The sequence below is a fragment of the Chiloscyllium plagiosum genome, unplaced genomic scaffold (genome assembly GCF_037043375.1).
Source record: "Chiloscyllium plagiosum isolate Xiang-an unplaced genomic scaffold, Cpla_swu_hap1 HiC_scaffold_2, whole genome shotgun sequence".
NCBI lineage: Eukaryota > Metazoa > Chordata > Chondrichthyes > Orectolobiformes > Hemiscylliidae > Chiloscyllium > Chiloscyllium plagiosum.
Window position 1 is genome coordinate 123,108,310 of NW_028270140.1, and position 18,100 is coordinate 123,126,409.

Sequence of the window (18,100 nt, forward strand, 5' to 3'; positions counted from 1 at the left end):
TCACTTTTGTATTTTACTTCTGAAGCAAGTGGAGGAGGAAGAAAATAAACAGCAGTACAAGCATCTCCAAGTACTATTAGTGACTATTCTCTACAGACTAACAATAGTAATTGGAAAATTGGCACATAATCAAGATTAAGATACAAGCTGGCTGTTCCATAAGCAGCCATTTCCCCCTTTTACTGAGGTGAGAAAAGGTTAACAGGATTTTACATTTTTCCCCAATTTATACTAAAATAAAATTATATTAATTAACAAACTGTATTTTCCCCCATGTTATAAAATTTTGCTTTAGTCTCCAAAATGTTACAATTTGCAACAATTATCCAGAAAGATGTAAACAGCATATCTGCTAAACCTGAAGTTCTAATCATCGGGAACCCATTTGTGAGAAGTCATTTTTTGTTGTGCTATACAACTTGGTACCATGTCAAAGTATAGATTCTGTTCTACTCAAAGCCATCACTAGTTTTCAGATCTTAGGAAAGCCATGATTCACAACCATTACAAAAAAAAGGTGAGAAAGGAAAGCAAGATTGTTTTGCCTCTTTCTTTTAGCCCTGCCCCACTTCATGGTTGTGACTCCTTTCCGAGCTACTGTAAGGTTCTTGTAAGCTCGCCACTAGGAGGTGTACTAGAATAATGTAAAGCAAGTTCCCTAATTAAGGAGGTTGAATTGAAGGGATATTGTGCTCCCCTTCCAAATGCTGAAGGTGAGGTTGTATGCACAGATCACAAGAATGAATAAAAAAGCCTTGAAATGCACAGGCTGCCAGTTAATGTTTGAGTATGGCAGTGTGATGGGGTCATAGTCGAATGAATTCTGATAATTAGTTACACCCAAGTCATCAATCTATCTCCCTTTCTCATTCACTGATCAGTTTTACTGGATTTCTAAGAACTGGTTTAATTTCAGATATCCACTATTCAGTTTTCTTTACCCAATTCCAGAATTGAATGCATCATATTTGGTCAAGCCTATATAACTAGGCTTAACAAAATACTGAGATAAGGATTCCAAAACATTAACAGCTAAAATGGTACTGATGTAACACAAGGGAAAGCAAACAGGTGAAACATTTTTTGTTTGGCAAAAAATATCTTTCTTTGGATGAATTTTATCCTTAAGTTTGGACCACTGCAAGACAGACTCCATTTAGGGGAGCGGTTGGCACCAGAAAAGAGTATGCACTATTGTCTTCATTCATTTAATAGAGCGTCTTTCAAGAGTTTTACAATAAATTCACCACTGAACCATTTGGCCTCACACTGATTATTTGATGCTTACTTCTCAAGTTAATTTCTTGGAAACTAAACAAAAAGCTATAGTGGCTGAAAATGCTTAAAAATTAGTGGCTCCACACACTCCTGAAGAAAGAGACAAGGTTATAAATGTTAACTTACGTTTAATGTTTGCTCATTCAAAAGAAAAAAAATACCCTTAACACCACACCAAAACAAAACAACAGTAGATTTGTTGATTTTTTAATCCAGCTCCTCAATGTTTAGATACTTACTTCGGACTGTGCTTCTTTAGTAGCAAGCGAAAAAGGATTGTGCTAAATTATATAATGAATTTCAAAGCAGATTCTAACAAGATTGTTACTGTGTGGTTTACATACTACTGCCAGATGGGGGGGTATAACCTATTATAAATGAAAGGCATCAGCAATGGCTGACTAACACAATGTTTGCCAGACACTTGCTTGCATACATATCCTGGTCAGTCTTGAGACAGCACAGACTTCAGCTCCCGCATCAGCACTGAACCAATCACAGACTTTTCAGTGTTTATCCTCAGCTGCATTGTTGAACCTTCCTTCACTTCTATTGTGATGAGTACCAAAGATCCACTGTTCACAGTTTTAGCTGCAAACCTGAAAGAAAAATGAGGATTTTGTAAATATAAAGCATGCCCAGTACAATATACCTCCCCCCCCATGTCCAACAATATATAAATGAGAAGAACTTGGCAGATCTTGCATGGTGGATTGAATTATGCAGAGAATAGTGAATTTCATCCTCCATACTGCTGAAGTCTACTTCAACTATTTCTGAGGAACCCACCCATAATTAAAAGTGTCATCATGATATTACAGATTAGTAATGTCACAAATGACAATTTATTAGTGATAAAGTTTCAAAAGCTGTATCATTGAACTAGTTATTGCACAAATTGCTTAGCTCATACCCTGCACTAAGACAGTAACTATACTCTAAGAGTCCTTAATTTGCCATACAGCACTATGAAATGTCAGGTGGTTGCAAAAGATGCAATATAAATGCAAGTCTTCCTTCATTATTTGTTTAAACATCATACCAAATTAGAGTTGATGATTGGACTATTGCAATGTCACAGAATCTTAGATTGCTGCAGTGCAGGAGGTGGCCATTCCAACCATTGTGACTTCACTGGCTCTCTGAGCATTCGATTTTACTGCCAATCTCCTGCCTTTTCCTTGTAAATCTACTTATTGTTTAAACAGAAACAATCATCCAATGCCCCCAGTGATTGCCACAATTGAACTGTCTCCATCACATTTCCAGGTAGTGCATTCCAGAAAACTACAGCATAAATTTGTGGCTTTCACAATCTCTCCATTATCGTTAGCTTCTACATTTTGTATTTTAAACAATGTTCTTCAATTGGCCAATGCTGTTGTACCTCCTCTGACCAAAGTTATGTTATACCACGTTGTTTAACAATGTGCATTGTATACTGGGAAGCATACATAAATCTTGTAGGTGCCTTTTGATATTGAGTACTTATTCTACTGTAATATATTTAAGATTTAATTTGGACTGTGTATTCAATGGTTCAAAGTGGATTCTGTATTGCTAACAGTTCCAGTTTCTAATACTGCATTCAGAGATTCTGCATTAAATATTATATTATTGAAGATTATACTACCAGTTATTGTCTTTTGTAGTGGGTATGGCTCATTTTTCACACATTATACTTAACTGCAGACCTTTTATAGGAAAGATGATGTTAAATTTGAAAGGGTGCAGAAAAGATTTATGAGGCTGTTACCCGGACTGGAAGGTTGGAGTTGTAGGCAGAGGATGGATAGGTGAGGATGGATAAGCTGGGCTTTTCTCCCTGTGACCTTGCAGAGGTTTACAAAATCTTGAGGGGCATGGATAGGGTGAACAGACAAAGGTTTTTTTATAGACCTATAATGGGGAGAAAAGAGTCCAAACTACAGGACACAGGTTTAAGATGAGAGTGGACAGATTCAAAAAGGAGCCGAGGGATAGATTTCCAACAGATTGTGGTACGTGTCTGAAACGATCTGCTAGGTGAACTGGTGGAGGTGGCACAAACAAAAAACCTTTCACATTTGGATGGGTAGAAGAATAGGAAGGGTTGAGGGATTTGGGCCAACTCTGGCAAATGGGTTTAGATAGATTGGAATGTCTGATTGGCACGGATGAAGGAGCTGTTTCTATGCTGTATGATGCTATGACTCAAAATGATGTTTTTTGTTTTTTTGTGGGGAAGGGATTGAAATTCAGATTGTTATTGCAGTTGTATTTAAGATTAAAAGCCCTAAAATTAGACAGACATTCTCTAACACTATGAGAATATGGAAACATACTAATTAAAGGGAGTCTAGGGCCATTCAGCCTATTGAGCCTACTCCACAATTCAATAAGGTAATGGCTGATCTGACTGTAACCTCAAATTCCCCTCACCCACGGCTTTCCAAGAATCTATCCACTTTGACCTTAAAAATATTAAAAAGACACTGCTTCTACCAACTTTTCAGGGAGTAGGTCACAAAGATTCAAGGCCCTCAGAAAAATTTACCTCATCTCCAATTTAAGTTGGTGTTTCCTAATTTTTGAAGAGTGACCCCTAGTTCTAGATTCTTCTATACAGAAAAAATACCAACGGTTGCCAGTTCAGAATAGGATGGGCCCTGTAATGTATCAGCCAAATTAGCAGCCAGATGTCATTACCAAGAGAGTACACAACAAATAATGTGTGCAGTAGTCAAACCTACACCCTTACTTCATGTGGAAGTCTTACAAATAACATCAAATCCTGATTTAAAGATATGTTGGACAGGCTGTTCAACAACATTCAACCCAGCCCAGGGTTTTCACCTGTAAGATGGTAACGAGGACTAATACAAGTCGTACTTATTTAGCAGATCAACTGAGAAGACTTCTGAAATTGCTCTTTGACAGTCAAGAATCCATAGTTAGGTTGCTGATATTAGTGGACAAATGATAGCGTTTCTTTGTTATTTAGGTAGAAATATGGAATCAATCAAGAAAGTAATAGCAGAACATTTGGAATATCAATCTACTCAAGCAGAGTCAGAACGGCTTCATGAAAGGGAAATCATATGTGACTAATTTATTCGAGCTTTTCGAGGAAGTCTAAGAGTGGATAGAGGTGAATGGATGGGCAACTGCAAGTGAAGATAAGGGGCTCTTTTTCCAAGTTGGCGACCTGCGATAAGTGGGGTTCCACAGGGATCAGTGCTGGGACCACAACTATTTATAATATATTAACGACTTGGAGGAAGGGAGTAAATGTGCTGTAACCACATTTGCAGAAGACACTAAAATAGGTGGAAAGGTAGGTTGGGAGAGGAATACAAACAGCTTACAGAGAAACATTGATAAGTTATGCAAGTGAGCAAAAAAGACAAAGTGGAATATGATGTGGGAAAATATGAAGCCGATCATTTTGTTAGGGATAACAAAAGAACAAAGAGTTATTTAAATAAAAAAAACAACTGCAGAAAGCTGAAAAATAAAGATACTTTCGATTCTTATGCATGAAACGTGGAATGCTAGTACACATGCAGCTGGCAATCAGGAAGGCTAATGAAATGTTGGCCCTTATTTGAAGGGGGTTGGAGTATAAGAGTAGGAAAATCTTACTGCAACTGTACAAGGAGCTGGTGAGACCACATCTGGAGTACCAAGAGCAGTTTTGGTCCCCTCGTTTTTTGGAAAGATACCATTTCACTGGAGGGAGTTCAGAGGAGGTTTACTAAGATGATCCCTGGCATGCAGCGATTGTCTTACAAGCAAAGGATGAAGAGATTGGGACTCTACACACTGAAATGCAAAAGACTGAGAGGTAATCTCATTAAAACACATTGGATTCTTAAGGAGCTCTTCAGACTAAATGCTAAGAGGATATTTCCCCTCATTGTGGAGGCGAAGACCAGAGGGGACAATCTCAGAATAAAGGGGCAGCAATTTAAGGATAAGATGAGGAGAAATTTCTTCTCAGAATTAAGTGCCTTTGGAACTCCTTGCCACTGAGCTGTTGGGGCAGAGTCTTGCACTTTTTAAAGTCTGAGACAGTTTCTTGATCAGTAATCAAGGATTATGGGAAAAGGGCAAGAAAATGGACACTAGGAATGTCGGATAAAGGCTTGAGGTGCCAAATGGCCTATTCCTGTTCCTATTTCTTATGGTCTTAAATAATTCACGACAAATATGGTATTGGCAATAAACTAAAAGTCTGAAGATATTCACCTTAGTAAATGCAATGCATTGATATAGTTAACAGTCATACATAGGGAGTCTTAGACCATAGGACATGCTCTCAAAATAAGAGGTCACACATTTAGGGAAGATGAGGAAGAATCTGTTCTCAGAGGGCATTGGATCTGTGGAATTCTTTACCCCAGGTGTTGTTGAGGCAGGGTCATCAAGTATATTCAAGGCTGAGACCGACAGACTTTTGATCAGTAAGGGAATCGAGGATTATACAGAAAAGGCAGAATAATGGAATTTTGGACCAGATTAACTATGATCTCATTGAATGGCAGAGCAGACTCAATAACCTAATTCTTCTCCTAGGTCTTTCAGAAGGAGGAGTAATATTGAATGAGAAAGATTAACTCTGTTTCACCCTTCACAGATGCTACCAGACTAGAGTTTCTTCTCTTTTTACTTCAGATCCCCAGCATCTGCTGTGTTGTGTGTTTATTTTAATGATCAGTTAATGTGCTGAAAATGCAACTACAACCTTCTTTTTTTGTTTTGTTTAAAACCTGGCAAAAAATGGACCAATTCTAAATGGTCCTTTTCGGATGCAAGAAACAATGATGTCTACAATAAAGAATAGGACTTAAATGATGAAATTTACATGTTCAACACTTGTAATGTAGGTGTGTGTATTGGCTCGTAACTTGATTAGAATTTTTATCCTTCTTTTACTATTCTGCCCAATACTTCCCCATTACCAACTAAATTTGTCCATTTGTGTAACACATGACTGTTATGCACTTTTAACCATAATAAGCCTTTATAAATTTTGCAAAGGAAGCTATACTACAATTCCGGCTTCAAAATGGGTTACATGAATAAAATAGAGTTATTACCAATAAAAGGATTTAAAACTTCACAAGGAAACTTTTCCCCAAGAAATATACCATTAACATTCACAACTTTTGGATCTCTGTTCAGATTTCCATTTGTTTATTTCTTGCAACACAACTGCAGGAATGTTGCATATGCAAAACAAGGTTCAGATAGATCTAAAATATTTTTGCACATTGCGTGGAGTAAGCCTGAGACTGAGCTGTGACGAAGCTGTTATATCAACCTTTTAGAGCTGTTCAGCTTTTTTGAGCTGTTGAAATCAGTATTTACCAGGTTTTTGTTGCCACAACAGGACTTCTTTTAAGCATTGCAAATGACAACAGCCCAGCAAAATCGATTGTTAAATCCCAATTTGGTGCTTCATCCTTTGTTTGCTTTGTGTGCTTGTTTGCATGACAGCTCAGGTAGAATCTGGCTGGTCGATGACCATTGCCATACCCTGGGTAGAACACTGCTTGCTCCTAAAATTGGTTAGCATGGTTCATTTTATTGAATTTTCTTAATATCAACAAATATAAATATTCAAGTAAGGCCACAACTGCAGCCCTTGGCGTTTGTTCTAGGCTGCTTTATTAAAACTACAAATTCGGAGACAGATTAAAATAGGAAAAATTGCAAACTGATCTGTTCATTTGCAAACTCAGCAGAATGATCTAAAATCTGTCTACTGCTGAGATAGAAGTTTGGATTTAATTCCAGCATCGAGAATTGCAATGCAATAAGAACACAGTTATAGAGCTTGGAAAAAATACAATGTTACAAGACCTGGGGTTTAAACAGGAGATGGAGCAATGCATCTGCAATGTGATGAGTTTTTCATGTGCATAGTAAGCACATGGTTTTCCTATAACCATTCACACAAGCTTCATGCCTTTGGTGTACAGAGGATGTCTAAAATGAAGAAATTAGGTTACGGCGCAGCATCCCATTTTTCATTCAACACTTCCAACATAATGGAAAGATACATTTCATTCGAATACACACAATTTAGATGAAGGCCATTTTAATATTGAATGTGACATCACATGTAAGGTCGAGATGGGACCTTGTTGCTAACACAGGCTAAAGAATTCTTGTAAAGCCAACAGTTGTATTACAATAAAACCTAACTATTAGAAACATATCTACTTTTGTAGATGATTGGGAGGTATCCACTTCCTTGCTGCATCTGTCTTTTGTTATTTCTCAGGTTATATAAATACAATGAGAACAGCATTATTAGGAAAACAATTTAAGCTCTTCAATTACTTCTGCAGCTAGCAACAATGATTGCTAATTAGTCAGCTTTCCATTAAACTTGAAGAAAAGGTCAACTTACAAAAATCATTTTTGGCTGAATTAATTAGCCAATAATTGATATGCATGTAAGATGGGATCAGGATCAAGGTCAGGATCTGGTGCCATTCTCTGTTCAGGCTCACACATGAAGAACAACTATCTAAGCAAGGTACTGGAGATTTCTACACCTCTCCAGTGCAAATCACAGAACAGGGCGAGAGGGAGAGCCAGGCGAGAGGGAAAGCAGAAAGGAAATTCGGGACATAATCAATGATGAATGCTGAACAATGGTTAAAATACATTCAGTGCATGGTAGAAAAATATTAACACTGTAGACAACTGAATTTCCAGGAATTTTACATTAGAAGCATGGTTATACTCTGAGTCTTCGAATCCACATGCAAGCTCGGGCAAAGAATCCCCAATATCAAATATAATATTAAAAAGTGCAGTTAGTTTATTTTATGCAGAAGTATTTTTCTCAAGCAATGTTCAGACTTTGACTTGAATCAGCTCTCTAGCCCAGAATTAGAAATACAGATCTGCTAACTAATATTGCCAAGACATTAGGGCTTCTATTCTAAATTCCAACCTAACAATAAATATGAAACAAACAGTAGGGTGGTTACAAATAAAATCCATAAAACCAAACAAAATATATCAGCTTTCAATGAACTTAACCAATCGCAAGGGACTTTAAAAGACAAGCTCAGTTTCCTACACAAACTGGCCCGCTAGAACTGAGAGAGTCATAGAGATGTACAGCATGGAAACAGACCCCTCAGTCCAACCTGTCCATGCCGACCAGCTATCTCAACCTAATCTAGTCCCACCTGCCAGCACCCAGCTCATATCCCTCCAAACCCTTCCTATTCATATACCCATCCAGATGTCTTTTAAATGTTACAATTGTACCAGCCTCCACCACTTCCTCTGGCAGCTCATTCCATACACGTACCACCCTCTGTGTGAAAAGGTTGCCCCTTCGGCCTCTTTTATATCTTTCCCCTCTCACTCTAAACCTATGCCATCTAGTTCTGGACTCCTCGACCCCAGGGAAAGGACTTTGTCTTTTTATCCTATCCATGCCCCTCATAATTTTGTAAACTTCTATAAGGTCACCCCTCAGCCTCCGATGTTCCAGGGAAAACAGCCCTAGCCCATTCAACGTCTCCCTATAGCTCAAATTCTCCAACTCTGGCAATATCCTTGTAAATCTTCATGTGTCCCTTCTGGATTTGGTGCCTTTTGTGTAAGTTACTAACATGAACATGCCAACAATTTGAAACAAGGTAATTTTAATGACTGTGTTAGGTTTATGAATGATTCATTAATCTGAATGAGAGCTGTGTAGAGTCATAGATGCACAGCACAGAAACAGACCTTTTGGTCCAACTTGTCTGTGCTGAGCAGCTATCCTAAATTAATTTAGTCCCATTTGCCAGCATTTGGTCCATCTCCTCCTCAATCCTTCCTATTCATGTATCCATTCAGATGCCTTTTAAATATTCTAATTGTTATCAGCTTCCTCTGGCAGGTCATTCCACGCAAGCATCACCCTCAGCATGAAAAAGCTGCACGTTAGGTCCCTTTTTAAATCTTCCCTCTCACCTTAAACCTATGCCCTCTAATTCTGGACTCCCTACTTGGACAAAAGACCTTGGCTATCCATCTTATCCATGCCCTTCATGACCTTGTATACCTCCTATAAGGTCAAACCTCAGCCTTGCTCCAGAGAAAATAGCCCAAGCCCATTCAGCCTCTCCCTATAACTCAAACCCCAGCAACATCCTTTTGAAGTTTAAAACATCTTTCCTATGGCAAGGAGAACAACATTAGTCCCTTCCTTCTGACCTGTGCTGCATGACTTTGTGAGGAATGAAATGTTATATTCTGAGATTTGGTCAGCTTCTCCTTAATCTTTTTAATCTGAATCCCTCTAGCCTTGTGAAAAGTGAAAATGAAATCATTAAAATCTTTTGAATAGTGAGTAGCAAGCGTGATGAGGACTCAGAAGCAGGCAGTCAGCATCACCAAGGGGGAGTAGGTGTGGTGAGGACCTGGAAGCAGGCAGTTAGCATCTCAGTGAAGTAGACATGATGAGAACTGCATGATAATTTTTTTTAATGAATGATGTATGTTTTTGCAATAAACGTCAGCATCACCAAGAGGAGTGGACTTGGTAACAGGCAACCAGCTAGCAGAGCCAGGAGTGGGCAAAGTGAGGACTCTGGGACAGACAACTGAGGAACACCATACGGTTGGTGAAAGAGGAGCTAAGAGTTTTTAAATTTCAAGGGTTAAATTTTGTGTAAAATCTAAGACTGATTACCTGAAATTTAGCATTTTACTTAAAATTACTGTTTTAAGTCACTTACCTTCTGGGTGCAAGAGAAGTCAGAATGTGCGCGAGCCCTGTTCTGAGCTGCTTGGTTGAGGTAAACAGGAAAGTTTTGAATTGATTGATCAGTAGCTGCTGTTAGGCACTGGGTTTCAAAGCCAGTAATCGCAAAAACATACACATTTTAACGAGCATTGGGAAACAAAGAATTTATAAGCATAGACAACAAAGCTGATTTTGTCAGGAAGGGGGAAGAATTTCTACTTTCTACTAATATAGGAACACCGGAACATAAGTAGGCCATTCAGCCCCTTGAGTTTACATTGATGGTTTAGAGTTACAAGAAACTTAAACAATTCTTACACTTGGCTTAAATGCTTAAAACAATTTAACTTAAGTGGGGAGCTCAACCCTGTGTGCTGCACACCGAGCAATATGTAATATGTCTTAAGACAATGCTGACAGTCTGGAAGACCACATCTGCAGGAAGTGCCACCAATCTGACTAGTTTAAGTAGGGCTGAGTGTTGTGGATAGCATATTTTTGATGGAGATCGCATTAGGGAAGTCAGGGAAGGCGTGGGTGACTGCCAGTCAAAAGGAGGGAGGCAGGTGGTCAGGATAGCCCTAGAGTGCAGCTCACACCAGAACAGTTGTATGTGTTGGAAAATGGAGACAGAAATGGTTCCTCTGGGGAATGCAGATAGAGCCCAGCTGCACAAGATAAAAAAAAGAGTGGAATATTAGGAGGAGAGTAAATATTGAGGGGTACAGGCAGGTGTCTCTCCAGGATGATGTGCTGTCTCCCTGAGGCCAGGGTCAAGGATTTTGCTGAACAGCTGCACAGCATTCCGAAGGGTCAGAAGTCATAGCTCACATTGGTACTAACAAAATGGGTAACAAGAGGGATGAGAAGATAGAAGATGAGTGAATAGAGAAGATGGATGCATGGCTGAAGAACTGGTTGTGGGATGGGATTGGTTGGTGGCAGGTGGTAGGACTTAAGATTCCTGGATCACTGGGCCTATCTTTGGGGAAGGTAGGATCTATACAGATTTGATGGGTTGCACCCAAGCTAAAATGGGTTCAATGTTCTTGCAGGGCTTTTAGTAGAGCTGTTGGTGGTTCAAACCAATTTGGCAAGAGGATAGGATACAGAACCAATGTACGTTAGGGGGTGATGCACAGATAAATGCAGAAGGGAAAACAAATCAGCCTGGAAGACTAAGTACATGTAGTCATATTCACCCAAAAAGGAGCATAGCATGGCAGGAATCTAGCAAGACAGATAAGTTGATGGTGCTGATTTAATACAGGGGATGAGATAGCATTGCTATCACAGATGCAGTTGAGGGAGGGGCAGGATTGACAAGTCAATATTCCAGAGTCAGCGGAACATGTCTGAGTTTTTTGAAGTAATGACTAGATGTATAAATGACAATAAAGTAGTTGATGTAGACGAAATAGAATTCAATAAGGCTTTTGACAGGGTGTTGCATGACAGACAGGTCAAGAAAGCTTCAAACTTGGCAAATTGGATTCAAAACTGGCTTACTGGCAGGAAACAGAGGGTGATGAGTGATGTGATTAGAAGGCCATGTTTAGTACTGGGTCTTTTGTTATTTGTAGTATATATTAATGATCCAGACAAATATAAGTGTCATCAGTCGGTTTGCAGATAATATGAACATTGGTAGTTTGGTAAATAGCCAGGACAAAAGCTTTAGACTACAAGATGAAATAGATGGACTGGTCAGATGGACAGAGCTGTGGCAATTACAGTTTAATCCAGAAAAGAGAGGTGATACAATTTTGGGAGGACTAACTTGGCAAGGAGGTATATAATGAATGGTAGGATCCTTGGAAGTAGAGGGGATCAGAGGGATCTTGGTGTGCATGTCCATCGATCCTTGAAGGCAATAGGATAGGTGGAGTGTGTGGTTAAGGTAGCATAATTGCCTTTATTAGTCAAGGCATTGAACACAACAGCAAAGAGGTTAGGATGGAGTTATACCTGACATTGGTTGGTCACAGTTGGAGTATTGTGCAGAGTTCTGATCACTGCAGTACAAGAACATGATTGTATTACAGAAGGTTCATAAGAGATTCACCAGGATGTTGCCTGGGATAGAGTGTTTTAGCTGTGGAGAGAAACTAGATAGGCTGCAGTTGTTTTCCTTAGTGCAGTGAAGTCTAAGGCAGGACATGATTGAGGTCTACAAAATTAAATGAGACACAGATAGGTAGATCGTAAAAACATTTCAATCACCAGGGTAAATAAGCTTAATGTAAGGGGCAAGATGTCAATAAGGGTTTTAAGGAAAACAGTGTTCATCCACAGGGTAGTGAGTATCTGGAACACTCTGCCTGAAGCAGGAATCATCACAACATTTAAGAACTTTTGTCGCTGTCCCTCAGAGTCTGAAGCCTCAGAGAACACAAGGCTACTGGCCAAATGTTGGGATACAAGACTAGATTAGGTAGGTGCTTGACCACCAGTGCGATCATGATAGGACGAACGGCCTTTTTCTGCGCTTTGAAACAGAATGACTCTTTATGCAAAATTTGCCACTCCTGAGCAAAATAAACATTGGCTAAATCGTTGGGACTCTGGTTTCATTCATGGACATCGTGGACTCGAAACTTTAAACAATAACTTCATGTATCTGTCTGTTTGCATAGAGACCCTCCTAATCCCTCCTCTTCAAATTTATTGTCTGTATTGTGTGTACATGTTACACATCACATTTTCTTAGCTACCAGTGTTTGACAGTTTATAAAACTTGCTTTTGCTCAAGGAAACCTTAGAATCGACTCTTCTTTACTTTGACCTGGTTAATCCAAGTGTGATAGCTACATGTTAACAAATAAAATATTTGTTGTAACTGGCCGAGGGAGGGTTAAAGAGAAAAGGAAAGTTCATCACTTGATCATAACAACAAACATGGTACAAGGATGGAAAGAAGTTGAACTTCAGAGATGAGGAGAGGTGAGGTGAGAGAGACTACCCTTGACATCAAGGCCGCATAAACTACGAAAGCAACCACCCCAACACACAAAAGAAGTTGCATCAAGACACTATTCAAAAGGGCCACAACACACTGCAGTACACCAAAATTGCAAAAAGAGGAAGAAGAACACCTATACAATGTATTCGCCAAAAACAGATACCCGCGCAATTTCATCAACAGATGCCTAAGGGAAAGACAACAGAATGAGGACATGCTGCAACCCAAAGGACTAGCCACACTACCATACATTAAGAGCATTTCCGAACTGACAGCCAGACTACTGCGACCACTAGGACTCATAACAGCACACAAACCAACAGCCACTCTCAGACGACAACTCACCAGAATGAAGGACCCAATACCCAGCATGAGCAAAACCAATTAGTGTACAAAATCCCATGCAAGGACTGCACAAAACACTACATAGGACAAACAGGAAGACAGCTAACGATCCGCATCCATGATCACCAACTAGCCACGAAACCACACGACCAGCTATCCTTAGTAGCCACATACGCAGATGACAAGCAACATGAATTCGACTGGGACAACACTACTATTATAGGACAAGCCAAACAGAGAACAGCCAGGGAATTCCTAGAGGCATGGCACTCATCCACAGATTCAATCAATAAGCACATCGACCTGGACCCAATATACCGACCACTGCAGCGGACAGCTGGAACTGACAACCGGAAGCAGATTCAAACCACTACAAATGCCGGAGGAAAGATCACAGAAGCGCTTCACAGGAGGCTCCCAAGCACTGAGGATGTCACCTAGACAGGGGAAGAAACGTCTGCAACACAAATTCCCAGCTCGGCGAACAGAACCACAACAACGAGCACCCGAGCTACAAATCTTCTCCCAAACTTTGATCAAGGCAGCATTCGCGTGTGACAACAATGAGCATTCTTGAATGGGATTGAATGAGAAGTGGGCCAAAATTCTTCATAGTTAGAGTCTTAACTAGCACAAAAGGTGACAATTACATTTGTTGAAAGTCAATCAGCTCACTCCTGGGACACTGCTGCAGGAGTTACTCAGGGGACATTTTTAATCAACCTGTTTGAAGATGTTATTACACACCACGGGATCAGGTGGCATCTGAACCCAGACCTCCTGACTCAGAGGTAGTGACATAACCAATGCAACGCAAGAGCCCGAGTTCCTCAGGAGTGTCCCCTAGGCTCAACCACTTTCAGCTGCTTCATCAGTGACCATCCCTACATCGTAAACTCTAGGATCCTGCTGAGTAGGAATTGAACTGGACCAGTTAAATAAATACTGTGAACAGGAGATTCTGCATTAATCAAAGCAGCACTGACTCATTAAAGCCGACTCACTATCTACAAGGCGTAAAGTAAAGATAAAGTCGTTGTTGTCCTACCAGACACAGGGCTGATATCTCACTTGACAAAAAAAGACTGATGGTGGTTTAACCTGAGAGTCACCATGCCTCAGGCAAAGGGAAACATTGAGAAGGAGTGTCCTTCGTGGTAACCTCAGCCAGTATGGGAATTGAACTCATGCTGTTGGTATCACTATCACAAATCGGCTGTCCAGCCAACTACACGAACCAACCCCCAAGACACAAGTATTTATACAGCAGGTCCAGTTCCAATATTCATCTTAAGCTCTAGAAATAAAGGAAGATAAGTGTTTCAACCTCATCCTTTATACTGATATGTTGTGCTCTCCCACCATTGAGAATAGGCATACTTGTGGAGCTCTCTCCTTCTGTTGGTTATTCAATTGCCCAGTCATAGCTGGATGTGGCAGAATTGTTGGGCTTAGACTGATCATTGGTTGCTGTATCACTTAGTCCCGTCTACTGTTTGGCACACAGTCCTGTGCAGTACCATCACCAGGTTGACACTCATTCTCAGAATGCCTGGTCTTGCTCCTGGCACATTCTCCTGCACACTTCATTGAACAAGGATTACGTTTCTACTTGATGGCAGTGGTAGAAATGTTATCACAGAGTCACAGCCTTTGGCCCATTGAGTCTGCACTGGTCAAAACCGACCACCTAATTAATCTATTTCCATTTCCAGCACTTGGTCCATAGTATTAGCTTTGTGTGTGGGAAATCATGTCTCACAAACTTGATTGAGTTTTTTGAAGAAGTAACAAAGAGGATTGATGAGGGCAGAGTGGCAGATGTGATCTATATGGACTTCAGTAAGGCGTTTGACAAGGTTCCCATGTGAGACTGATTAGCAAGGTTAGATCTCATGGAATACAGGGAGAACTAGCCATTTGGATACAGAACTGGCTCAAAAGGTAGAAGACAGAGGGTGGTGGTGGAGAGTTGTTTTTCAGACTGGAGGCCTGTGACCAGTGGAGTGCCACAAGGATCGGTGCTGGGTCCTCTACTTTTTGTCATAAGTGATTTGGATGTGAGCATAAGAGGTGCAGTTAGTAAGTTTGCAGAGGACACCAAAATTGGAGGTGTAATGGACAGTGAAGAGGGTTACCTCAGATTACAGCAGGATCTTGACCAGATGGGCCAATGGCCCGAGAAATGGCAGATTGAGTTGAATTCAGATAAATGTGAGGTGCTGCATTTTGGGAAAGCAAATCTTAGCAGGATTTATACACTTAATGGTAAGATCCTAGGGAGTGTTGCTGAACAAAGAGACCTTGGAGTGCAGGTTCATAGCTCCTTGAAAGTGGAGTCGCAGGTAGATAGGATAGTGAAGAAGGCATTTGGTATGTTTTCCTTTATTGGTCAGTGTATTGAATACAGGGGTTGGGAGGTCATGTTGCAGCTGTACAAGACATTGGTTAGGCCACTGTTGGAATATTGCATGCAATTTTGGTCTTCTTTCTATTGGAAAGATGTTGTGAAACTTGAAAGGGTTCAGAAAAGATTTACAAGGATGTTGCCAGGGTTGGAGGATTTGAGCTATAGGGAGAGGCTGCACAGGCTGGGGCTGTTTTCCCTGGAGCGTCAGAGGCTGAGGGGTGACCTTATAGAGGTTTACAAAATTATGAGGGGCATGGATAGGGCAAAGTCTTTTCCCTGGGGTGGGGGAGTCCAGAACTAGAGAGCATAGGTTTAGGGTGAGAGGGGAAAGATATAAAAGAGACCCAAGGGGCAACTTTTTCACAGTGGGTGGTACGTGTATGGAATGAGCTGCCAGAAGTAGTGGTGGAGGCTGGTACAATTGCAACATTTAAGAGGCATTTGGATGGGTATATGAATAGGAAGGGTTTGGAGGGATATGGGCCGGACGCTGGCAGGTGGGATTAGATTGGGTTGGGACATCTGGTCGGCATGGACGGGTTGGACCGAAGGGTCTGTTTCCATGCGGTACATCTCCATGACTCTGTATGCTTTGACATCACAGAAGTGAATTCCAGATTCCCATCAGCCTCTGGGTGAAAAGATTTTCACTGACATTCACCTTCTGCACATTATCTTAAATTTATGCCCCCGGTCATTGATCCTGAAAAAGTTTCAAAAGGACCTTTATTTGTACTGCTGACTGTCAACAATTACTGAGCTAAGTAGCTTGAAGACTACACAAAGTTATTTAAGCCAGCTGAAAACATGAAAGTTCTTTTAAAAAGTGCTTCAGTATCACATTATTCCTCACCTAGAGCAGGAATAGGTGAAGCTGCAGTTACCGTACAGAAATAGCAAACTTTATTTTGGGTCTAATCTTGCACAATTGAATTCCAAGGCACTGGAAATCAACTAATCACATAGAATTAAAAGCTGAACTATCCTCTTCAGCATTGCAATTGACTGAAAAGCCATTTTAGCCACAATAAACTTCTATCAATCCTGCTAATTCTTTCTGCATGCAAAGCAAGCCACCAGGGAGAGAAATGAAAGGACAGCAGAGTACCAACAGCCGCCTATCCTCCACGTCCAGAGATTCTCCTTTTGTTGTTAGTGCAAAACAAAAAGTTGTCGCACATGGGTCTTTTGAAAACACTAACAATTGTAGAACAGTCCCTGACCTGAAGTGACCCCACTCTGCAGGCCGATCTCATTTTCCTCTTTCTGAATGCCACGTGTCTGAATCAGAGCCATCTGCCTCAATTTGCACAACATCTTTAGCCACAATAGGTCCCAGTTAGCCCTGACAACAGCTCACAATGCTCCAACATAAAACACTACTGGGCTGACAGCACGCAGTCATCTATTCAACAGCAAACCAACTGGTCAGTGTCTCACATCTGACAATTAATGTAGGCCTTGAACAGAGCCTGTGGGAGTCCACTGGGAGCTGCTTAATTATCATCACCACAAGAGAGGGAGTTTATCAGCAGATAATCAAAAACTTTCTCTTCAAACGTAATTAGAATATTAGCCACTTAAGCAGGAAACAGATTCTTTTAAAATGAACCACAATATTTTATCCTAGCAACGTGATCTACCATCAATCTGGGCTCTTTTTAAAACTGAACATTATGCAAAAGCAATAGTTACCAAAATAATCAAATTTTCTGAAGCTGTCTTTGTAACTTATCACATGTAAAAACAGGAAATTTCCATAGGTTTTTTTTTAAAGAGCCTTTAATTGGATTTTAAAAGATGAATTACTCATTATGAATTACCTTAAACACTAATAAAACTGATCTAAATCCACTCAATACCCTGCACAAGATCCCATTACCATGCTCAACAGCCACTACAATTTTATTTTATCTACTGAAGCAGCAACTAAAATCTTGGAATGAACTTGTTGTAATGGCTCAGATGACTTTCAATAATGATTTTTAAAATTCAAATTAATAAGTTATTTTTATAGCAGCCCAAAGCTGTATTTTCTTTTGAGAACAACATGATTTGACACATCCATTAGGAATAACAGATTAACAGTTTAATGTCTTGTGTTTATGGCCTTGGAGTTTGTTTTTGTAACAAAGTGATGTGGACATGTTATAACTGTTCATTTTTCACGAACTCATTTGGTGCCCCCTCATTTTAATTTTTTTTCATTACAAAACATAAGAAATGGAGGGAATGATGAAGATTTTAGAAAAGTGATTTACTAAAAATACCAGACAATGCAATTCACAATGCATAAATTGTAGACTGAACTAACTCTGAATCATTGTTCCACTGAGATTTTCCTGATCTGCATTTCGTG

At 40.1% G+C, this 18,100-nt stretch overlaps 1 protein-coding gene across 3 annotated transcripts in view; it reads right to left on the reverse strand.

The window, feature by feature from the left end:
• Positions 1 to 1,194: 1,194 nt before the first annotated feature.
• Positions 1,195 to 18,100, reverse strand: part of ap3b1a (adaptor related protein complex 3 subunit beta 1a) — a 315,493-nt gene continuing 298,587 nt past the window's right edge. For all 3 annotated transcript variants that reach the window (XM_088000361.1, XM_088000365.1, XM_088000372.1), the window contains one exon: positions 1,195 to 1,877. In XM_088000361.1, the coding sequence (XP_087856487.1) occupies positions 1,724 to 1,877 (154 nt within the window). In that variant the 3' untranslated portion in view covers positions 1,195 to 1,723. The remainder of the gene's footprint in view (positions 1,878 to 18,100) is intronic.